This window comes from Eurosta solidaginis, chromosome 5 (genome assembly GCF_040869045.1).
Source record: "Eurosta solidaginis isolate ZX-2024a chromosome 5, ASM4086904v1, whole genome shotgun sequence".
In the NCBI taxonomy this organism is placed as follows: Eukaryota; Metazoa; Arthropoda; class Insecta; order Diptera; family Tephritidae; genus Eurosta; species Eurosta solidaginis.
Window position 1 is genome coordinate 125051619 of NC_090323.1, and position 25888 is coordinate 125077506.

At 34.3% G+C, this 25888-nt stretch overlaps 1 protein-coding gene across 1 annotated transcript in view; it reads right to left on the reverse strand.

Annotated features, from left to right (window-relative positions):
• Positions 1–25888, reverse strand: part of Dscam4 (Down syndrome cell adhesion molecule 4) — a 2049237-nt gene that overhangs the window by 1035526 nt on the left and 987823 nt on the right. Inside the window, 1 exon segment of the mRNA XM_067787909.1 lies at positions 9329–9765. Coding sequence (XP_067644010.1) covers positions 9329–9765 — 437 coding nt within the window.

Sequence of the window (25888 nt, forward strand, 5' to 3'; positions counted from 1 at the left end):
CTGGAGTCTAAATAAGATTTTTTATAAAATTTTTAATTTGGTAATAAGTAAATATATGCCAATATCTTCAGACTGCATTACTATATTCACATTATTTATTTCACTTAAAATATAACAAAGAAATGTAAAATACGCTTTATAAATACGACTTTGAAAATGTTCAGATATAAAGTTAATATTTTGATTACTGCTTTTATTTTCAAATCCGTAAAGATTAAAATAATACTTGAGGGCATCCCATTGCTCAAGAGTTCTATCTATGGCTGCTTGTCTAGAAAGCCGCCTTGAGGGGGCGTACTTTAGTATAACATGCATTTCTGTACCGAAATGTTCTTGAAAACTCTGAAAGTCTGCCCTCCTAAGGGGGCTGTTACAAAAATGATAGTTTACGTCTTTTAAAAATTTATCAATTTTGTTGGGAAATACATCACAAGCGGCCATTGAAGCTAAATTTAAAATGTGACAAACACATCTATTAGCATGCGGATTTGGAACAACTTGCTTCATCCTTGCTTGCACTCCGCTTTTTGCTCCCATTATAACCGAGGAATTGGCGGCAGTGAAATCAATAATTTCAAGTGGTATTGACTGGTCTTTCAAAGATTTAATAATGGCATTAAAAATACCCTCCGTGCTACTGTCGGTCAAAGGTATCAACTCTAAAAATATATCAATGCCCTTTTTATCAAAAATTCGAATCGAAACTGCCAAATTTTTTGATATACATATATCAGTCGTTTCATCTATTATTAGAGAGTAATAATTCTTCTGACAAAATACAATTATGGATTTATAATTTTCTGGCCCTGTGATTTGAGTTATTATTTTCTGTGCTTTAATTCTATTGATGCAAAATTTGTTCACAATTTTAGCATCAGTTATGCTATTTTTCATAATCATATTTAAATGAACCATAATTGCAAGTTTCAAATTGTGCTCGGCAACAAAACAACTTAACTATATATTTTTATCGAAACATTTAAAAATTTTTTGTACATTCAGAGCTGCTTTGCAAATGACTTGAAGTCAGGGATGCACCTTAACGTTAAGCTAATCGTTTATCAAAAAATGTCCACCGTTTCCGTTGAAACACTTCGAAATATTATCGATAAAGAAATTATCAAGATAAATTGTATCTCGTTTTTAACCGAAACGAAAAGCCTTCGTTAACGTTAAAAACGTTAACAAAAACGTGATACTTTATGTTTGAACTGTGCTGGCAATGCTATAGCCATGGTGAAGCCGTAAGGTGGTATCAGCGAGCGGGCATACACACACAAACTCCATGTAATTTGTTTGTGTAGTTCGTTGGTGGTAATGTCAAAAATACTATGAGAAATGTTCGTACTGTCAAAATTCATGAGAAAAGTTGCAATCAGCTTGGCTAATGCTTTCACCTTTAATGACTCCGCCATCATTCAGGTTTGCCAGCATAGTTTGAAATTAATAATCAACATAACGATTTGATTTCGTTTTGATATGGCAGAAAACGAAACAAAATCATTTCGTTAATTTGACGTTCTTAACGGTAATAAACGAAACGAAATGACTTTGTTTCGTTTATTAACGTTAATTATCGTAACGAAATGATATCGGTTCGTTGATTAAGCATGCCTGCTGTATTTTACAAAAATGTACCAAAAAAAGTACAAATGTACCATGATTATCATCACTGGTACACATGAGTGGCAGTTTGCCTAGTGATGTCAACATTCGCCACAATATGTATAAAGCGGCAATTACCCACCGACGTGTCCCGTACGTACGAACGTTTGTCGTACGAAACACGTTTGACCGAACCCTCAAGCCCCTAACTTATATTTTCTTAATAAAACACCAATAAATTTATGTTTTAGAATACAGAAAATGTGTTTGTTTATTCTCGGATGGTTTCTCTAAGACTGATTTTATTGGTGATGAATTCTTAAAATTAGCGGTAAAATTATTGGGGCAAAGGAGAGCGAGGAGAGAAAGTTCATTGATATCTACATATACATATAACTCGCCTCCCCATATTGAATTCGAGTCCCGTCGAATTTTTATGTCAATATATAAATATATATAGCACGGGATAAAAATTTTCTCAGACTAATACTTAAATACTCAATTAAATTATGGCTTAAAACTAACAATATGTCTTAGTGAACTATTTAATACAAATTTGTATTTTATAGAAGCTAGGTACTGTTGTTTTTAAATTTTTTTTTTGTTTTTTTAGAAAAATAAATTTATTTTGATATCTTCAAAGTACTTTTCCTTAAATAGTTATTTCTTATCTCATAATCAATGTTTAGTAAACAAAAACATTAAGAAATAGTTTTCTTTTTTTTTTTCTTCGTTTTATATCTGATTTATGTTATTGATTTTAATGGCCTTTTAAACCGTGCAGTATCTACTTTATTGGTATTACTGTAGTGGTACTTGGAAAATCTTTTTGCTGACTTTTGTCTAACTGCTATTGGATTTTTAATATACAAATTCGAGTCCCGCAAATTAAGTGTTTTATTTTCTCTTTTTAAATTTTCCTTATCAATTGCTTTCTTTTTTTCTTTCAGATCTTTCCTTAACTTCTCTTAAATCTATGTTTTTTTGTTTATGAAATCGTTTGGTTTTAATTTGGTTGTGCTATGAATTGTGTTATTATAGAATTTAACTGTCTTAAGTACCAATTCTTCAGCGTCATAAATATTTTCGGAATTTTTTAGGATTCTTATGTGTCCTAAAAGTGTGGAATGCATTCTTTCTACATATTAATTGCCGGTATGGGAATTAGGTGTAGTGAAGTGTGTCTCTATATTATTTTCTTGACAGAAAAGTTTTATAAGCGTATTATTAAATTCATTATCCATAATAAGTTTATCGGGTTTTCCCAAGAATGCGATCCTTTCTTCAATTTAAGTTCTGATTGTTACCATATTTTTATCGCTTAACTTATGTGCAGTGCCTATTTTAGTAAATTTATCTATACTTGTTAAAAAAGAGGTTTTTTGTATTTGGAAAATATCTATATGTATTATTTCATTATGTTTTTCGGGTGTTATCGTATGTTGAAATTGTTTACGTATAGGCTTTCTGTCATATTTATTTTCGCAACATATTCTACAGTTATTACAATATCTGTTTATTAATTTTATTAGTTTAGGGTTAAAATAGTTATCTTTTAATTCTCCAAAGTTCTCTTGAACTCCTCTATGGTTACCTTTCGTGTGAATATCATCAATGATATTCAACAAAGATTTCTCGGATTCAACATCGCGCGCAATTTTGGTAAATTTTATAAAATTAAGTTTGTTATAAATAATTCAGTTAATTTAGCTTTTATTATATTGTATTTATTATCGTTTAATTCTGAGTGTATTCCAACTTTTCCATTTTTCAATTGTCGCCTTAATAAATCGTTTAAGTAGTGTGCATTATTTAAATAATTTTCAGAGATGTATATTATTTTATATTTTTTAAAAAGTGTTTCTGTTTCCTTACGTTTATTTGTAACTAGTCTTATTTGCGTTCTATATTTATTTACAATTTTATCTATTACAAAGATGCTAGAGTTTAAATTTTCCTCCATATTGTGAACTTCCACTGAAAATGGTTGAGTCAGCTGAACCCTGCTCAAAAAGACGGCAACCCTGTTTTCCTTTCCTTTGAGATACTCAATATCGAAGTAGAATTCGTCTAGTAAAATTTTCCACCTAATAATTCGCGAAATTGGTTACTTAAGCGAATACAGCCATTTAAGGGCTGGTGATCCGTTTGGACTAGAAATTTTCAGCCATAAAGGTACGGACGATAATACTTTATTGACCACACAATCGCTAATAACTCCTTCTCTAACGTGGAGTAATTCTTTTCGTGCCCATTCAAAGTCGTACTGGCGTAACTTACAGGTTTCCCCTCCTGACTCAAAAGCGCACCGACGGCTACGTTACTTGCTTCGGTAGTTAATGTGAACTTTTTATTAAAATCGGGGTACCGTAGTAATGGCGGATTTATTAAATTTTTTTTCAGCTTTTCAAAGGACTCTATATACGATTTATCATTAATATCAATTTTATTTATTTTTTTTTAAATATTTAATAATAGGGTTTGCAACCAACGAATAGTTCCTAATAAATTTCCGGTAATATCCGGTTAGGCCCAGAAAAGATTTTATATCTTTTACTGTCCTTGGTGGCTCTAAATTTGCCATTACACTAATCTTTTCAGGGTTCGGTTTTATTCCTTTATTTGTTATAATATGGCCAAGGAAGTTCGTTTCCTTGGATAAAAACTTACATTTTTCAATTTGTACCTTGAGGTTGTATTCATTTAGCTTATTAAAAATTTTCTGTAAGCTTTCTAAATGTTCGGTTAGAGAGGTTGAAAAGACTAGTCCATATAAATAATACATATTTTATTAATATAGTGCGATAAAACATAATTAAGCATTCTCTGGAATGTAGCGGGAGAGTTTTTGAGACCAAAGGGCATTCGAATGAACTCATAATGACTCATAGGCGTTGAAAAAGCTGTTTTCTCAATATCCCTTTCATCCATTAAAACTTGATGAAAACCCTTTGCTAAATCCAATGACGAAAAATATTGGGCCTTACCTAACTTATCGAATAGTGACTCTATGTTGGGTATGGGAAATTTATCATCTATAGTTATTTCATTTAACCTCCTAAAATCTATTACTAAGCGCCATTTCTTTTCAGTCGGATTATTTGATCTACTATCCACAATGGGGAATTATATGGCGACTTACTAGGGCGTATTATGTTTTCTTTTAGCATTTCATTTATTTGTTTCTCTATTTCATTTTCTAATATTTGTGGATGCCTATAATTTCTGCAGTATATTACTTTATTAGAATTAGTTATTATTTTATGCTTTACGCAGGTAGTTGTTGTTAAGTTTTGACCATTTATATAAAATGCCTTTTTATTTTTATTTAGAAAATTTTCTAGCAATTTATTCTCTTCCTTATTTAAACTCGTAGGTATTAAATCTTTAAATTTTTCTAATTCAAATTTTTCTAAATAGTAAATTTCTTCATAGGAAATATTAAAACCATTTTCGATAAAGTGTATTTCTCTGTCGTTAATTAAAAGGGTATTATCTTTAAAGTCTATTATTACTCCCAAGGGGCGCAATATGTTTACACCTATTATGCAATCAAACTTTTTATCAATAAAATTAACTAACTTAACTGGCATAGTACTATTTTTTATTTTAAATTCACTAGGTTGGTAAACGATAACTTCTTCGTTTATAATGTTATCACCTACCAGGGTATTTAATAAAATAGGGGGTTTTAATTGTTTTTTGATTCCTATCTTCGAAAAGAAATTGTAGTCCCCGAGAGTTGTAGCAGCTCCACTATCAATTAAGCACCTTGTTTTTGTATTATTTATAGTAAGTGTAATTATGGGTAGTGATAATTTCGAGGCTGAACAGGAAAATTTTCTGTAAAATTAATAGCATCTATTTCCATTGGCACTAAATAATTTCTAAAATTGTTATTATATGGCAGTTGTTGATTTTGTTGTAAATTATTGATATTTCCATTGTTATAATTTTGACTTTGGAGGTATCTATTATCTATGGAACGGTTAAAGTATTGGCTTTGAAAATTTGCCTAGTTTCTGTTGTTACTACTAAAAGTACCACTATTATTTTGAGTCTGTAAATTACCAAAATTTCGGTTGGAATTGCCAAAACCTCTGCCTATTCTGACTACGAAAATTAGGCGAGTTTCTAGAATTTTGCTGCTGTTGGAAGTGACTACCATTTGAATAATTAAACCTATTACGAAAATTATTGGCCATATTATTATTATTTGGATAATTATTAAGTTTTAAGTTATTATTAGGAAAACTATTTGCATGTCTATTGCTTACTAATTGTATATCTTTTAATATATTATTTTCCAAATAATATGTACAAGCTTTGTTTAAAGAATTTATATTATTTTGCAGTAAAAGGGATTTTATATGTATTGGTAAATAGTTAACATAAACAACAAAAATTAGTTGCTCATTATTTAAGGGAGTATACTTTTCGTTGGGATCCAAAGAGTATTTTGTGTTCATTTCGCTTAATATCATTCGTAATTTACAATGTAACTCTTCAATGTTCCTCGCTTCGACATTATGAGCATCTGTTCTTAAATTAAAATATGTTCTCTTAATACCAAATTCTTCTTTGAGTTTATTTATAATATCATTAAAAGTAGGGTTCACTAATGTCTCTACAGCTCTTAACGCATTTCCCTGCAAACGGTTGCTTAGAACTTGTTGGAGCGTAACTTTGTGTTCATTTGGAGTTAGCTGGAGAACAGTTGTGACGTCTCTAAAATAATTATTTAGTGAGTACTCACTGATTCCGGCGAACGGTGGTAAGCTCCTCGCTTCCCGTAGGCAGTCGGCAAGTGTCAGCGCCATTGTTTTTGTTTTGTTGTGCTGCTTGCTTGCTATTACGAGTTGGTTGTCTATTGTTTGCTGCTTAAGCTCTCACTGGGCGAACTTTTTTTTCGAAAATATTTGCGCGTCCGCTTTGTTCGAATTTATGTATACACACGAAAAATGTTATTGTAGGCGGATATCTCTCTGTGGAAGTTTCAGGTGATGATTTTGTTGTTATTATTTACTGTCTCTAGGTGCAGTAACGCGTTTTATTTATTTTTGTTGGTATGCAATTTTTTTTTCTTGGTCTCTTTTTTTCAAGTTCAAACTGATGTTATTACAATTGCTTTTTCTCAAATGTTTCATTGTAGCTTTGGATAAAAGTGCATTGCTTTGTTATTGTTTTAATATAAATGCACACTGTTTGAAAGTCAGATGAAAGTCACTTATTTTCCGTTAGGACATATGTACGTGGTTGGTTTTGCTTTTTATATTTTTAATAAAATATCATATCAATGTCACTTTAAAGTTTTTGGATTGTATAGTAAATTTTTTTTTTTCATTTAGTAAACTTTATGCACACGTAAGTTTATTTCTTTTTCTCAAATGACAATCACGAATTTTTTAAAGGCTTTTCATAATTTTTTTTTAAATTTATATTTATAAAATTCTAAATTTGCTTTGCACGCAAATGTTCGATCACTGGATACGATAATTTAATATACGTATCCCATCCTCGTCGCCACTTAACTTTTCTTAATAAAACACCAATAAATTTGTTTGTTTTAGAATACCCAAAATGTGTTTGTTTATTCTCGGATGGTTTCTCTAAGACTGATTTTATTGGTGATGAATAAAATTCGGTTAACTTCAAATTCGAATTTAAAATGAATTCTTAAAATTAGCAGTAAAATTATTGTGTCAAAGGAGAGCGAGGAGAGAAAGTTCATTGATATCTATATATACATATAAATCGCAGGAATCAATGTGTGCGTCTGTGTACATGCACATAACATATTTGTATGTGTATTGTTTACATATAAGCACTGTTGCCACTGACCAGTTTGCATTCATGCTTATGGAAACATCAACTTTTTCCAATTTAATTTTTGATGTTGTAAAAGACTGGAATTAATATTAAATAAATATAAATAGATTACATATTTATAATCTGCTCTTTTACATAATTATTTCGAATTATTTTCACAATTTTTCAAACTTTAATTAGGTCTTTTTGCATAAAACTGCAAACGGTCAAAAATTAGCGCACAACAGTTTACTAGGCAACTCTGTCTAGTGAGAGAGCGATCACCTGACACGTTCTTACGGAAAAAATCTAAAATGTTTTGATTTCTACGTTCCGGGCTACGTACGTACGGGCGTTGCACGTCGGTGAGTTTTCGTTTACATTGCACACTCATACGATAGGTCGTTTCAGCTGACACGTTTTTGGTACGTACGTTCGTCAGTAACTGCCGCATAACTTGTATATGATTACGTATGCTAAGTATGCAAAACAGCCTGGCAAATGATTGTATGGAAAATTTGTTAATGTTCGATAGATTCGCCTCTCTTTAAGTATTTATGGAATCGTTTTTATATTTGGAATCTTATTTATATACATATTTGGAACGTGTTCTGAGTATTCCCAATTAACAGTTTATCCGAAACGGATCAAGACAGCCCATAAGATAACTCTTCTGTCAAGGCCGACTACTAAAAGAAGATTTCTACTACAATTTTCGCTGAAGGGGATTGAATTATTCCTCGTTTTCAAAGCTCTGGTAATCGAATAATGAGACAAGTTCACATCAAATCGTTTCCGTGATCGTCGAGTAGCTTAATGATTCCAATTTCCATTGTCCACCAAAAAAACTACTTTCCACCGTTAAAATATAAGCGTACGTAAAAAACACATACTTGAATAAAATTAAAAAAAAACTATATATATCTACTTATTATTTTTAATTGTGAGAATAAAAGAAAAATAAAAATGTGAGAGCAGTGGGAATTTTAAAATTTTTTCAAACGTAACGATAGCCAGTCTCACCGGTTTAATGTTGTAATATTTTTATCATAAGTGCAACCATAATTATAAAACTTCCAGGTATAACCGTTTGTGACATTGTTGGCATTTTTCTGAAATGCAAAAAAAAAACTGCACCAATACATATTAACTTTTTTCACACACAAAAACAAGTTTCATATTTGACTTTGTTCATTTTTTGATTTCCTTTTGTTATGAGATTGCTTTTTACATATTATATTGCGCAAAAACTTAAAAAAAAAAAAAATAAAAAATCATGGCCGAACAGAAGAGAGGACAGTTACACCTAGTAGGTGTTTTTATCATGGGCGGGCGCAGCGACGATATGTATGTAATAAATGTACATTGGGTTGGTTGATATGAACCAAGTGAACGGTTTTTCCAACCTCACCCTTTGAAATGTTAATACCGAGATCAAAATAATGAATTAATGCAAGGCGCTATATTACTCCGAAGAGAATTTGGGCCGAGCTTCTCTTCCAATTTGCTTCGAGATCCTTTTTAAATTTTTTCTACATGCATCTGCAAGGCAGATCAGTTTTCACCGATATGCTTTTCATGGCAAAAATACACTCGAAGTGTTTTCCAATTCACTGCCGATGGCGACCTTTTTCTAATTGAAAAAATTTCTTTCTAAAATTCCTAACGTTTCTTTGCCCGGGACTTGAACGGAGGATCTTCGGTGTGGTAGGCGGAGCACGCTACCACCACACCATGGCGTACCGAGGTCAAATATATCACATTAGTTTAAGCCCCGCTTGGAGATTTTAAAGGGGTGTGTTTCTATATTAGGCTTTGGATTTTGACCTCATCGAGGTACGGGTTTAAACTATTGGATTGGCCTAAACTTTGTAAAAAAAATCATATTTTAGTTTATTAAAGTATTTTTACTTACCATTCACTTTTAGGAATATGACTTTGCTGACTCCTGAACCGATATTATTTTTTGACTCGCAAAGAAAGTGTCCCTGGGACTCCTTATTGATTTTCTTGAAGTATATAGTGCCATTTGGAAATAGCTGCACAGTTGGTTCATACAAAAAATCCTTATATTCACCAGGGGTAGGGCCAATAGCTTTTTTCCATGTAATTGTTGGATTTGGGTAGCCAGAAGACTGGCAGTGCAGCCAAACATCTTGTCCAGCTTGAGCGCTTGAATCCTTTGGTTCTAATACCCATTTAGGAGGTACGTTCACTGTCAATGGTACCGTGACCCGTTCTGTTCCGGCGATATTGCTCGAAATGCAAGTGTAGTTGCCCGAATGTTCCGAGGTAATGTGTTCAATTACTAAACTAGCAGAGTATTCATCTAACCGGCGAAATACTTCGTTGCTGATAGGAAGACACCATAAGTATTGTATGTGTTAAAATATATTTGTTATTACATTTAATTGTTTGATTGTTTCAGATACCTACATACAGATATTTTTATAATAAAAAGCCTTAATTCATATATTTTTGGGAGGTGGACAAAAACCTCAATGTAACAGGTCTGATTTTTTGGCAAATACTTTGTTAATGAATGCGTATCATACGCTGTAAAACTAATGGAATATAAAATAATTAAAAAATTTTTTTTAGTTAAACAATTTTATTGAAAACAATAGTTACAATAAGTGGTAACAATATTAAAAGCTAGAAAATAATTAGGTAGGTCCTAGGTACTAGTCATCACACTCCTTATCAATCTAGTACGTAGACAATTAAATAAAAGCGAAAAATTTGTGCATTTTGTGCAGTTTGTCTTTCGTAAGTCAGTTTGCGCAAAATGTAGAAAAAGCCTGTGTGGGGAGCACAAAGTTGAACTTTGTTCCTCTTGTACAAATTAAAGTCTGAATATTCCAAAAATATATTGTTTCTCTAGTTCAATAATTAGATTTAAGAAAGGAAAAAAAGATAAATGAATTTTTTATTTTTTTGTTATTTTTTTATTGTTTTGTTTTTGTTCTATTTTATACACAAGGCAAATGAAATAGTGCTGTGAAACTTTTTTTTAAATAAATAATATTAAAAAGCTAAACTGTTTTTGTCTTATTTCATTAAAATACATTAAAAAGAATTTATTAATACAAATTTAAACATCGTTTTTTAAACAGGAGACACCCCTTGTACCTTTTAAATATTACCGTAGTCGATTCGACGAAGTATGATGTTTACGTATTAAAAATAAGTATGATATTCTAGGGTTAATTAACTATTTATTTTAATATTTATAGTAACTGAATGCGTGCATTTCCGAATACTTGCTGCATATATGTTCACAAATCATATATATGGAGATTATATACATACATACAGCTGTCCACAAAATTATACATATGAGTGCCAGCATGAAAAAAGTTAAATCAGAATATTTATACAACTTTTAACAAAAAATGCCTCAATGCTTTTAAAAACTATAAAACAACATTAATTCTTCGTTTGATTTCATAGATCCTAACAACATATATGGGAGGGAGCCATGAACTCAAAATTTCTATAGCACAAACCACAGCAATTTCCCTCAGTTATAAAATGAAAGACAGAAATCGCGGTCGAAAATATAATCCTTCCTTCAAAGACGATAGCAGCATTTTACATAGCTGGAATCCACAAGTAAAATCTCTGGTGATCTCGCTTTTCCAGTTGGTGCTGAAACTATCTGTAGATATTCAATATCTCTCAATATTGCTGGGTAGAGGTCAAAAAACAATAAAACACCAAGGGTTCTTGTTTTGCCAATCTATTTCAATTACCTTCGGTAGTCGTCTTCAGGGCAAATAAACAACATAAAAGCATACAATTTATTTATTAGTTGTAAATCAAATAATACATTTTTGAACTAATTACATGCATTTATTTTTCGCGTATTTACTGCCTAACGCGGAGTATCACACTGTCCGTTCTTTGTTAATAAGTGTATATGTGATGCGCAATATTGTCAATGGCTGTTTTGTAATTTATTCTTCTAGTTTCCGTTGTATTTATTATATGTAACACTTCTATTGTCATCCTTTTCTTGCTTTGTTATTCTTGCTGAGCAACTGAAGCGGCGTCGAAGTTCAGACAGTGGCTTTTGTTAGCACAGTGGGCCATGAGTGCTGTTTTATAGTTATTCGTACTGTGACATTGTTTTTAGTCGGGCTTACATATTGTTACGAATATTAACAACACTAAGGGGTACTGTCATCTCTAAGACGATGCTAAGGAGCGCCTTGTATGCATATCCATAAATCAATGATTATGTATCTACATAAACGAATCAATCATTATGTCTACACGTAAGTACGTATACGCGGCTGAGAAGCAACGCACAACCACATGCATATATCTGAGATACTTCCCAAAGTATGCAATGAGAGAAGCTATAAAATCGTGCAATTGTAGTTACAGCTGAGAAATTTGATAGCTGATGGTCAACTAGTAGATTCTGGAAATGGAAGCGCCTAGAAGATGCGAACGAGGAAACCAAAGAGTATAAAAGGCAGCGACAGATAGAGGCGCTAGAAGCAGTTTTGATTAAGACGCTATCTGGCGAGCAATAGCAGTATTACTTATTGTGAAGTACTTTAATAAAGGCCATTTTCACATTATTCAATATTGGAGTTATTTATTCAATAGTTTAGTGATTAGAACTTAGAAGAAGGTTGAAAATAAGAGGATTTGCAGTAAATTCGTTACAATTGGTGTCAGAAGAGGAATTGTTGAATAAATTCCGCAGATTGGGAATATAACTTGGACATGTCAAAGTTGAGTGAACTGAGCATCCAGCAACTGAAAAAGGAGTGAGGAACCGTGGATTGAATACAACCGGCAAAAAGATCGAATTTCAAGCACGGCTACGAGAGGTAATGGAGTCGCAAGGAATCGATGTGGACGAGTATGTCTTTTATCCTGATGGGGACGAGACAACAACAAAAATTTAAGAGAAAAACGAAACATCGCAGACAGTTACGAGCACAGACTTGAACATGATTTTGCCTGCAATATCTGCACAAACATCGACAGTAACATCAATGTCGTCCCAAATGTCAGAAATGTCGACACAGATTACATCCAAGATGGAAACACAGCTCGAAAAACAGAAGACATATATGGCATCCCAACTGGAAGAGCAGAAGACATATATGGCATCCCAGCTGGAATCACAGGAGGCACGTATTTCAGAAATGACGTCGCAAGCGCCATCTCAGCTGGAAGACCAAAAGACATATATGGCATCTCAATTGGAAGCGAAAGAGGCACGTTTATCTGAAATGTCGGCAGAAATTTTGGAACAGGTATCATCAAAACTGGAAGCGCCGGATGCAAAAATGGCTCAATTTCAGGCAGAAGTATATGATTAAAAAGGTCGTATGGAGCAGTTACAACTAAATCGCCCAGCTGTTTCAGCAAGCAATCCAAACGTAAAAACACCACCGTTTGACGGTTCTGTTCCTTTCCAGGTGTTTAAGATTCAGTTTGAGAAGACCGCAACAGTGAACAACTGGAATTCTGAAGATAAAGTTGCTGCACTGTTCATGGCATTGAAAGGGCCTGCAGCTGAGATTTTACAAACCATTCCAGAGGGCGAACAGAACTGCAATGAAGCATTGATTGGCGCTCTAGAGAGACGATACGGAACTGAGCATAGGAGACAGATATACCAAATGGGGTTACTGAATCGCTTCCAGAGGCCTGGTGAAACGTTGCAAGAGTTTGCGTCGGTTGTTGAAAGGCTGGCACATCTTGCAAATGCGGACACACCCGTGGAATACACTGAAAGGGTAAAGAAAGCTGAAGTCTGAAAGCTTTATAAATGGCATACGGGACGTTGAAACAAATCGAGCTACATACGCAAACCCAAAGCCAACATTCGCAGAAGCTGTGTCACAAGCTCTGATTCAGGAAACAGCGTCGCTTCTGTGTAAGCCAGTTTTCAAAGACGCCGTGTGAAAGTAGAAAGGCCACAGTGGGTAGACGCCATATTGGAGGCGCTGAAAGGATCGCAAAAGCGGAGTGAAAGAGTTGTCAAATGCTTCAAATGCGGGAAGCCCGGTCACATTGCACGTCATTGCGATCTTGGTGCTAATAGTTCCAACAATGTGGGTGGCCGTAAACGCAAAGTTGGAGGAGATGAGCAAGAGCTTGTCAGATGTAAAGAACGAAAACTTGCCCCAGATATTGAATGTCCTCTGATATCTGTGTCTCAAATTGGAAGGAAATCGAGCAGTCTTGCCGTCAAAGGAACGCTGGATGGCAAGGAGCGTGTACTGACTGTAGATACGGGCGCATCTCATTCCTTAATCCGATCTGACTTGGTCAACAGGAGAGTAAAACCATTACCTGGAGCAAGACTGCGTACGGTCACTGGCGAGTATAAGCAAGTCCAAGGAGAATGGGTATGTGAGGTATTAATTGGAAATGGCATGGTTCTACACAAATTCATTGTGGCGGAGATTGTTGATGAAGTCATATTGGGAGTGGAATTCTTAGTTGACCTTGACATCAGGAGATATGCGGAGAAAGATTATGCGCTATAAGAACCAGGATATACCACTTTACTTTAGTTTGGAGAAAGGGTTCAGCAGTAATCGGGTACTGGTGGAGAAGGCTCGACAAAGATCACGAAAGTCAAAGGTAAAGGTTGATGGATCGAATGGGCCAAATAAAGCGAAATCAAAAGTACCTGCGAGAGAAACACTGGCATTGACAAACCCTAATGGACGCACAAAAACGAAGGAACGAATTTCCCAGAAAGAATGCGAGGGTCGTTTCAAGCCGGGGCGCACTACTCTTGTGAAACGTGGGAACGATACTGATTATGCGAAGCCAATCCGTCAAGCGCAAGCTCTGCGAAGTAGTTCATTTGGCAAACAACAGAGTGCGAGGGAACGATCCGGGATAATGAGTAGTAAGATGAAACACAGGTACGACAAGGAAAATAATTCGGAAGGTTTCCGGGAGGGAGATTTGGTACTGCTATACAACCCTCACCGGCGGAAAGGTGTTCCATCCAAATATCGGTGCATTGGGGAAGGCCCGTACAGAGTTGTGAAGAGGATCACAGTGATGTCATCTACCGCATACAAATAATTGGGAAACCACGAAATAGATGGGTGGTTCATTTGGAGAGGCTAGCAGCGGTAAGATCGAGAGATTTGTCTGATCGAGACGATCAGACTTAGGTGGAGGGCAGTGTTACGAATATTAGCAACACTAAGGGGTACTGCCATCTCTAAGCCGATGCTAAGCAGCGCCTTGTATGCACATCCATAAATCAATCATTATGTATCTACATAAACGAATCAATAATTATGTCTACACATAAGTACGTATACGCAGCTGAGAAGCAACGCACAACCACATGCATATATCTGAGATACTCCCGAAAGTATGCAATGAGAGAAGCTATAAAGTTGTGCAATTGTAGTTACAGCTGAGAAATTTGATAACTGATGGTCAACGAGTAGATTCTGGAAATGGAAGCGCCTAGAAGATGCGAACGAGGAAATCAAAGAGTATAAAAGGCAGCGACAGATAAAGGCGCTAGAAGCAGTTTTGATTAAGACGCTTTTTGGCGAGCAATAGCAGTATTATTTATTGTGAAGTACTTTAATAAAGGCCATTTTTCCATTATTCAATATTGGAGTTATTTATTCAACAGTTTAGTGATTCCAACTTAGAAGAAGGTTGCAAATAAGAAGATTTGCAGTAAATTCGGTACAATATGTTGTGAGAGTCGAGTTTTCAATTTTGATTTGATAGTGCCCACATAAATGTTATCGTAAGATTCAATTTCATTCCGTTTGCATAGTATTTTGTAAATTACATTACTTTTCTCCGTTTCAGGTATTTTTGATTGTTCTATTAAATACATGCCTTAATGTGTTAATAGGTTTGTGGGCTATTTTAATTTCTTCGCTGTTATAACAATTTGATTTTGTAAGACGTTCAGAAAATTGAGGAACATCCACAACAGATTTAAACCTTTTTGGTTTCCCTGACACAATTTTTCGTTTCTCTGTTAACGCTTTTTTATTAATGTTTTTATAACATTCTCGGGAAAATCATCGTTTCTTAGTAAAACTATTATTTCTTGCTTTATATCATTGGGGTAAGTGTCGTCCAATATTTGTAGCATTCTTTGTGCACCTACAGCTCATTGATATATTGATTATCATTGTCCTAGGGTGTTTTGAATTATAGATGATGAGTCGTCCGGATGAAGTTGGTTTCTTTTACCACTTTAGTTTTATTCTGTCTGATTACGATCGAGTCAAGATATGGCAATTTTCCGTCGTCTTCTAATTCTGTAAAAAACTGTATATGTTTGTCAAAATATTTTAATGCGTCAGGTGTATTTTTAACCTCGTTTCCGTTTATTATTTTAAATATGTAATCCACGTATTTTGTAAGGAGTCTTGGTTTATGATTTAAATTTTTAAGTGTAGTTTCCAGCAATTGCTCCTTTACAATATCTGCAATGAATGGGGATGTTGGTGATCCCATTGGTGTATATTGTATCATTAAATTTGGTATTTTTTTGTTGTATATTTTTCTATTTTTATCCATTTTTATTTTATAACGTCAAGTGCAAGTCGTGTTGGTACGCTAGGAAACAGTGAGAAAACATCGAACGAAATCAGCTTTTCATTGTCACATATATATTTATTATTAATTTTTTCTTTGAAGTCAAGTGTATTTTTAATGTTATAACTGAAATTTAAAGTCACGTTCTTTAAAATGTTTGTATTATATTTACAAAGCCCATAAGATTGTGAGCCTGTGGTGGAGCAAATCGGCCTAAGAGGTGTTCCTTCCTTATGAATCTTTGGAAGACCGTATATTCTCGGGGATATTGACATGGTTGTTACAAGACATAAGGGGGACTCATTTAACCTTATAAATGTATTATAAAGTGTGTAAACGTATAAATTTATCTAGTGCGTAAACGAGCTGTCAAATTTTGTATGAAAAATCATTTACACAATTTGTATAAATTTACGCGCACATTTAATTGTGTAAACGCGGTATACTCAAAGGAATGCAACCTTGCAGACATTACAGCAGGCATTTTCATCAGAAATCTCCAAGTAAAGACTTGTAGTTTCGATTTTTCACTTAATATTGCCATTTTTTAATTTGTATAACAATCAAAAAAAATTTGTGTTTGGTAATAATACAGCTGATAAACAATCAAGTTTATCAAGAATATTACTAGGTGCGTTCATATAACAGTGTGTGTAAATGGATATAATTTTACACCTTATAAGTTTATATGCTTTCATGACTCCCCCTATAGTCAAGTCATTAAGAATTATATTCATTTTTTCATTATAATCTTGTATTTCCATACCCGTTTTGTTACCTTTGTCTGAAGTTATAATTTTAATGTTATCACTTTGTCTTAGACAATTTTTTTCGCGGTTGCCCTACTGTATCGACTATTATACGATCGAATGCACTCGGTTTGTTTGTTTTTGTGTGTTCTCCTAAAGAAAGGTCGCAGAAACATCAAAATGTGGACATTAAAAAAAAGAATGTGTAATCCTGAATAAATTTGACTTAGCAACATAAGTATTAGCCTGTTTTAGCATCCTTAATATGCTGCGGTCAGATGAAAGCAACAGCAAGCTATGTGGTGGTCCAGTTTCCAGAAAGTATTGTAACGAATCTTAGCATCACTAAGTGATACTAACATCACTAAGCGGTTGTTAAATGAAGGCACAACAACAATAAAGCAAGCTGTCACTCTTGTGTACATAAACAAATCAATCATCGTTTACGCACATATGTACATACAAGGCGACAGACAGATACTCAAAACCCTACTAGACAGAGCTGACGGAAACTCCAACACATTAACAGAATTTTTGACATCACTAACACACTCGGATAAATTTTTCTCGTGTTCCTCTTTCTTTGACATTTCTTACCGAAAGAAGAAGAAGATCGAAAAGAAAGCCAAAAAATGCGCGTCATTTGACAAATTCAATCGTGAAATTTTGTTTGCCAATTTAATTAATTATTACAGCGGGACCTGTTAAAAAAGTCAGTAAATGAATAAGAGGCATTTAAAAAACTGCTTCAGCAGTAAAAAAAGGCTCTATGAAGCCAGCGTAAATAAATGTTAAATATGTGGTTTATGAGGACAATAGTGAAAATATTGTTCCTATGGCGCAAATCAGGCAATTCTTTAGCTCACAACTGCTAGCGGGAGAGATGTTACTAGATGCGCTTGGACCCAGCACCACGATATTTGCAAACAAAATTTAAAATTTTCATGTTGTAATTGTGATGATATTGTGGTACCCACAAAAAATAACTGTTGGTAAAAATGTTTTCCACGGGTTTAGTTTTGATCTCAAAACCGGTGTTGGAACCATCTACCATAATTTTTTATAATCGCTGCCGAAGGCCTCCAATGTAGAAAGGTGTTCGGTAATTCTACACAACAGCATGACACTCTCAGTATACGTTCTATATAAAGAGGGGTATAAAAGCGCGTTTTGGATCCATGATCGCGAATCTGAAAGTGGAGGTGACAATTTTTGGATCTGTCAAGAGATATTTGCAAATGAAATTGACAATTTTCATGTGGTTGTTGTAATTTAGATGATTTTGTTGTAGCCACAAAAAAAGATAAAAGTCTAGTTGAGTGGTCGACTGCTAATACGCTACCAAAAATATCGAGAGAGGTGTCAAACGACGCGCCTTGACATCAGTATTAATAATCCGAAGGCGGAAAATAAAAATTTTAACGCATTCAAAAGATATTAACGATATATTTGCCAATTAAATCAAAATATTGTTGCGGTTGTGCCCAATTATAATTATTAATAAACCAAACGATGTCCTTAAACAGTTATTTCTAAGGCTTAACGAAAATAAAATGTAAATTTAGTTCCTACCTATTTCACGACTTATCCAAATAAACCACACATTCCACTGAGTCTATTATAACTTTCACTGTGTTAAATTTAATTTAATACTACCTTTATTACATTCGTAAATCAAAAATTCCTCTTTCAAAAATGCCTCTTCTATACCGCTATTAATAGCAATATAGTCATCACAAAACAACGGTAACTATAATTAATTTTTTAAATAAAACCAAGTAGAATATTATATGAGTATAATTTTCAGCGAAACCCCTTAAGATGAGCTTCGCGACCAGCGGAGGTTTTAATGAGACTGCTCATGCTCGCGTCCAGCCTTCAGTAGTGGAAGTCAGCAACAGAGAGACAGGTTATATTGACGAATGTATGTATTGATATTTAATTTATTATTGCATTTTCTAAATAATTTTTATTCCCATTTAGCAAAACACATTGGCAATGAACTAAGCAATTATGGCACAGCAGTTGGCGAATTTGGAGCAAAATGTGACATATTTATAGAAGCTGGGAATCAGTCATCTGAAATGTGAAAGGTTTTTACATCAGGTGGGATCTTATTTATACAGGTTTGACGAATTTCTACATCAGCGCTGTCTGCTGGTTTTATTTATACACGTCTGATTGGTGTTTACATCAGATGTGTTTGCTGTTTTTGTTTATACATACCTTATGTATATTTACTATATATATAATACTTCTATATCAATACCTTCCTATCTTCCTAATGTGTAAATTTTCTGTCAATCATTTTTTGCTGAAACAAATGTATGTTCTGCGCATGCGCGGGCTTTGTTAGTGTTAGTGAATTGTAGTAGCGTGTTTAAAAAAAGTATTAAAGGGGTGAAAACGGGTCACTATCCCCTTTGCCCAACTTCTGCATACTAATTGTTATAAAAGTTTAGTCGATTAAACAATGAAAAGGCCAACAAATACAATACAAGGCCTGATGTATTTATTATTTAAACATGGGCTGCAGCCATACAAAGTACTTTATTTACATAAGTAGTAAAAAAAAAAGTAAGGAAGGCTAAGTTCGGGTGTAACCGAATATTACGTACTCAGCTGAGAGCCTTGGAGACAAAATAAGGGAAAATCACCATTTAGCAGAATGAACCTTGGGTAACCCTGGAATGTGTTTGTATGACATGGGTTTCAAATGGAAGGTATTAAAGAGTATTTTAAAAGGGAGTGGGCCATAGTTCTATAGGTGGACGCCATTTCGGGATATCGCCATAAAGGTGCACCAGGGGAGATTCTAGAATGTGTTTGTACGATATGGGTATCAAATTAAAGGTAATAATGAGGGTTTTAAAAGGGAGTGGCCCTTAGTTGTATATGTGAAGGCGTTCTCGAGATATCGAACAAAATGTGGACCAGGGTGGCCCAGAGCATCATCTGTCGGGTACCGCTAATTTATTTATACTAGCCGTACCTGTGTTTTGTATTTTGCTGCGCAACATACACACGGGTCCGGCTAGTATTATTAAATTTGTCTCCCTTTTTATCACACAAAAAACAACGCTTCGACATTCTTGATATTAAATTTACTTGTAACAGCTAAAAATCTTACGTCCGCTAACTAGATTTGTTTTTAATTAATGCATGTGTGGCGCCTACGCATATTTTGTAACTGTTAATTCTGTGCATGGGAAATTCGTAGTTGTCAGTTGGCATTATTTGCTTTTTTTGTCGCTTTTTGGTCACTAAGGGCTCCTTTACATACGTATATCTGCGCACTCAGCACAAATCGGTAATGCTATTCTGCGGAGTTCTTAAAACAATAAAAATATTATGATACTAATGGAAAACAAAAGCTTACTTTTACATTTGGAGAACGAAGTAGCCTAACGTACAATATTGATAGAAGCAAGACGGCTTGTTGAAATATACATACATATATTTGAGCCCCTTTTTTACAAAAATTTAACGACATCCTTGAGATTTTGTCTCCTTCCCTCGTTATATATCTGTACTGTAATGTTTGACAAGCTACACAGTTCAGTAGTAGTGATATAGAAGTCCTACATATATGATATTTACATCAGGGATGATGGAATAGGTCGTAGGCAATGACAAGAATAGCGATATGACAATTCTCGTGTGCAAAAGAGAGACGGATCAGGTTTTTCTGTGTCAGGTTTTTCATGTCGCTTCTAACAACCTGATGGAAACTTTGCTTTACGCCCTGATGTAAATATCCATCAGCCATATCTGTCAATTGATACCTCAAAAGACGGATAGCCGTCTAGCAGGGAAGCGCATGTAGTCATCGGCCGAAATTGTGCTCACACATACACACACATATGAATATGAGAAACGCATAAACTACAAAAATACATGTATATCGCTGGTAACCAAGCAAGAGATTCTAGAAGGCGTAACGTTTAGACTTTAGTAGAAATATGCGAATGATTCAACGGAGGGTATAAAAGCAGCGCAAGCTTAGTAATCAGTAATTAGTTTTGATTTAAGCACGCTATTGGTTGTGAAGTAAAAGTGTTATTGTGAAGTACTTTCAAAGTAATCTAATAAAGATCATTTTGCATTATTGAATATTGGCATTATTTATTCTACAGTTATGCGCTGTCTTGCCTAGTCTGCTGACTTCAACCCCACAGAAAACCTGTGACCTGATATTAAAAGTCGTTTAAAAAACAAAATGTAAGGCGCGATAACCAGTCTTGACAGTGCTCCTTTTAATTTTTCCTACATATTGGCGGCACGGAACCTACTTGTTTTATGCCGCCTCCGAACGACACCTGCAAGGCAGATCAGTTTTCACTGAGAGCTTTTCATGGCAGAAAAACACTCGGAGTGATTTTCAAACACAGGAATACAGCATCGCCGTTTGTGGTCTTGCGGGGCCTAATTAAAAAAAAATGTTTTTAAACTTTTCCAACAATTTTTTTTTAACAAACATGTATATTTTATTTTGCATTTAAAGGTTATAATGGTAACAATGTGTGTTTCAGTGCTGTGAGCACAGCCCTAAAGAGTTTAAGCTTTGGTTATTTAAGAATACATAATAATGATTTTCAAACACAGGAAAAAAGCATCGCCGCTTGTGGTCTTGCGGGGCCTAATTAAAAAAAAAATTTTTAAACTTTTCGAAAAAAATTTTTTGAACAAACATGTATATTTAATTTTCATTTAAAGGTTATACTGGTAACAAGGTGTGCTTCAGTGCTGTGAGCACAGCCCTGAAGAGTCTAAGCATTGGTTATTTAACATAATTATTGTTATTTAACATATATTTGTTCATCGTTTATTTCTTACGTTGCTTAATGATTATCATGATCAATAAATATGTTTTTTCGTTGGCGACGACAAGTATGGGAGAAAGATTTACTACTGGGCTTTATGCGGTATCATTATACAGTAAATGGGCGTGCTTATAAACCAATTTTTCTTGGCGCGGTTCTCCTCTCAAATTTCATCACTATAGCTTCAACCGTTCTCGTGATATCGCTATCAGGAGTCGACGCTAAGCTTTATCAAAAGGTCTGTACAGCCTAAGTAAGCGTTACAATGCCCCTCTATACTCCCTTTTAGTGGGAATATTACTCAAGGACAGAATATGTTTTATACCGAATTTCATCACGAAACCTCCATTTAAATTACTCTTAGGACGGATAGGCTGACGGATCACCTTAAAGGTGGGCAATGTATTTGATATTATATTATAATACTTCCAATTTGTGGAGGTTTATTGCCCTCGGCGCGCATCCATCTGTGGGTATCAGTATTATCAGGTAGCAAATCGTAGAGCACCCAAGCTACTTGACTATCTCCTGATCAAAAAACCTGTAGCCATTATTTTGAATGAGCGTGATTTGGAGGCTGGCCGGATAAAAATGGATATATTTCGGTTGGCAAATAACACTAGCCCAGGAAATTAACATTGCTGCCTTTCACGCGCCCGACGCTTTTAGTTATTTGTCTGATCAACGCTCTAGGTTAATGAGAAGTCTGATGACTAGTAGCTAGGACCTGCCTAATTATTTTCTAGCTTTTAGTATTATTATTACTTAATGTAAGTATTGTTTTCAATAAAAACCTTTAACATACAAATTTTTTTTACTTATTTTTTTTCAAGCTAATATTTTTTATTTAATTGCCTTTTATTTCTCATTCTATTTAGTGCCTCATTAATACAAGGACTCTTTCCTGACAATTTATGTAATATTTGTTCCAAGCAGGGATACACGTTAGCGTTAAGCTTATCGTTTATCAAAAAATTTCCACCGTTTCCGTTGAAACACTTCGAAATATTATCGATAAAGAAATTATCAGGATAAATTGCATCTCGTTTTTAACCGAAACGAAAAGCTTTCGTTAACGTTAAAAACGTTAACAAAAACGTGATACTCTATGTTTGAATTGTGCTGGCAATGCTATAGCCATGGTGAAGCCGTAAGGTGGTAACAGGGAGCGGACATACACACACAAACTCCATGTAATTTGTTTGTGTAATTCGGTGTTGGTAATGTCAAAAATACTCTGAGAAATGTTCGTACTGTCAAAATTCATGAGAAAATTTGCAACCAGCTTGGCTAATGCTTTCACCTTTAATGACTCCGCCATCAATCAGCTTTGCCAGCATAGTTTGAAATTAATAATCAACATAAACGATTTGATTTCGTTTTGATATGGCAGACAACGAAACAAAATCATTTCGTTAATTTGACGTTTCGTTTATTAACGTTAATTATTGTAACGAAATGATATCGGTTCGTTGGTTAAGCATGCCTGGTTCCAAGTATGCTCCAAAACCGGTCTACAAATACGATTTTTTGAATATCTCGATCCTTGCGCCACCTAGCGGAGTTTTTATTTTCTTTTTGTGAAGGTAATCTTCTTCGGTAGTGAAATTTTCAAGGTTTGTTTCCACTTGTAGGCTTCACCGTCGTCCTGTGGAAATGAAAACAAGTAAGGAAGGCTAAGTTCGGGTGTAACCGAACATTACATACTCAGCTGAGAGCTTTGGAGACAAAATAAGGGAAAGTCACCATTTAGCAAAATTAACCTAGGGTAACCCTGGAATGTGTTTGTATGACATGGGTTTCAAATGGAAGGTATTAAAGAGCATTTTAAAAGGGAGTGGGCCTATAGGTGGACGCCTTTTCGAGATATCGCCATAAAGGTGGACCAGGGGTTACTCTAGAATGTGTTTGTATGATATGGGTATCAAATGAAAGGTGTTAATGAGTATTTTAAAAGGGAGTGGGCCTTAGTGCTATAGGTGGACGCCTTTTCAAGATATCGCTATAAAGGTGGACCAGGGGTGACTCTAGAATGCGTTTGTACGACATGGGTATCAAACGAAAGGTTTGAATGATTATTTAAAACGTAGTGGGCCTTAGTTATATAGGTGGACGCCTTTTTGAGACATCGTCATAAGGGTGGACCAGAGGTGACTATAGAATGTGTTTGTACAATATGGGTATCAAATTAAAGGTATTAGTGAGCGTTTTGAAAGGGATTGGCCCTTAGTTGTATATGTGAAGGCGTTTTCGAGATATCGACCAAAATGTGAACCAGAGTGACCCAGAACATCATCTATCGGGTACCGCTAATTTATTTATATATGTAATACCACGAACAGTATTCCTGCCAAGATTCCAAGGGCGTTTGATTGCGCCCTGAAGAACTTTTTCATTTTCTTCTACTTAATATGGTAGGTGTCACACCCATTTTACAAAGCTTTTTCTAAAGTTATATTTTGCGTCATTAAACCAATCCAATTACCATGTTTTATCTCTTTTTTCATATTTGGTATAGAATTATGGAATTTTTTCATTTTTCGTAATTTTCGATATCGAAAAAGTGGGCGTGGTCATTGTCGGATTTCGGCTATTTTTTATACCAAGATAAAGTGAGTTCAGATAAGTACGTGAACTAAGTTTAGTAAAGATATATCGACTTTTGCTCAAGTTATCGTGTTAACGGCCGAGCGGAAGGACAAACGGATGACTGTGTATAAAAACTGGGCGTGGCTTCAACCGATTCGCCCATTTTCACAGAAAACAGTTAACGTCATAAAATCTATGCCCCTACCACATTTCACAAAGATATGTAAATTTTTGTTCGACTTATGGCATTAAAAGTATTCTAGACGAATTAAATGAAAAAGGGCAGAGCCACGCCCATTTTGAAATTTTCTTTTATTTTTGTATTTTGTTGCACCATACTATAACTGGAGTTGAATTTTGACATAATTTACTTATATACTGTAAAGATATTACATTTTTTGTTAAAATTTGACTTAAAAAAAAATTTTTTTTAAAGTGGGCGTGTTCGTAATTCGATTTTGCTAATTTTTATTTAGCATACATATAGTAATAGGAGTAACGTTCCTGCCAAATTTCATCATTATATCTTCAACGACTGCCAAATTGCAGCTTGCAAAACTTTGAAATTACCTTGTTTTAAAAGTGGGCGGTGCCACGCTCAACCCACCTACCAAGTTTCGTCGTTTTACCCGTCTTTGGTAATGAATTATCGCACTTTTTCGGTTTTTCGAAATTTTCGATATCGAAAAAGTGGGCGTGGTTATAGTCCGATTTCGTTAATTTTAAATAGCGATCTGAGATGAGTGCCCAGAAACCTACATACCAAATTTTATCAAGATACCTCATAATTTACTCAAGTTATCGTGTTTACGGACGGACGGACGGACGGACATGGCTAAATGAATTTCTTTTTTCGCCCATATCATTTTGATATATAGAAGTCTATATCTATCTCGATTAGTTTATGCCGTTACGGATTACCGTTATGCGAACAAAGTTAATATACTCTGTGACCTCTGCTCAGCTGAGTATAACAAACGAACGATCTTACTATCTTTGGCACTACACTTCACATAACACTTTCGAATATTAGGCATTTAACTTTAAAATAAACTTTGCAAAATTTTGACCGTGCCGAACTTTTCACAATTGAAAATCAGATCGCTGATATCCTTGAAATATTCAATTTTTGGCGCAAAACTGTTTTCTTTAGAAAATCATTCGATTTCCTTTGAATTACCTTATGTATTTATACGTATAAATCAAAATAAAAACGATGAGATTTGCTATCTATGTTTTCATCTATATAATATTTATCATATAGTTAGTTAAATTCTTTAATTACACATATAGATAATTTTTGTTATTGAAATGCAAATATTAAATTTTTACATTTTATTTCAATGTTTTACCATTACTATTAATATTTAATTTTAAGCTTGCTCATGAGTAACTTATGTATATATTTCTTGTATATTTAACTGTTGTGCTAGAAAGGATCATTATCGATCTTATTGCACTAATACATTGTTTTAAATAAATTGAAATTGAAATTGAAAAAGCACCTGACAAAGTACATATGGTTAACATACAATAGAACTAATATGCTCTCGCTCAATTTATGTTAAAATATTAACAGAAATATCCGAGGTGTATAATTTTGTTGTGGTGGAAGTGTCCTATTGAATTTTGTGAAGCATGCATCATACTATTTACAGCACATGCAATATCTCTACTTTATTGTCTCTGGTCATACAACGTTCAATGCGTTTGACGTCCGTTTTGACTACAAATGACAATTAA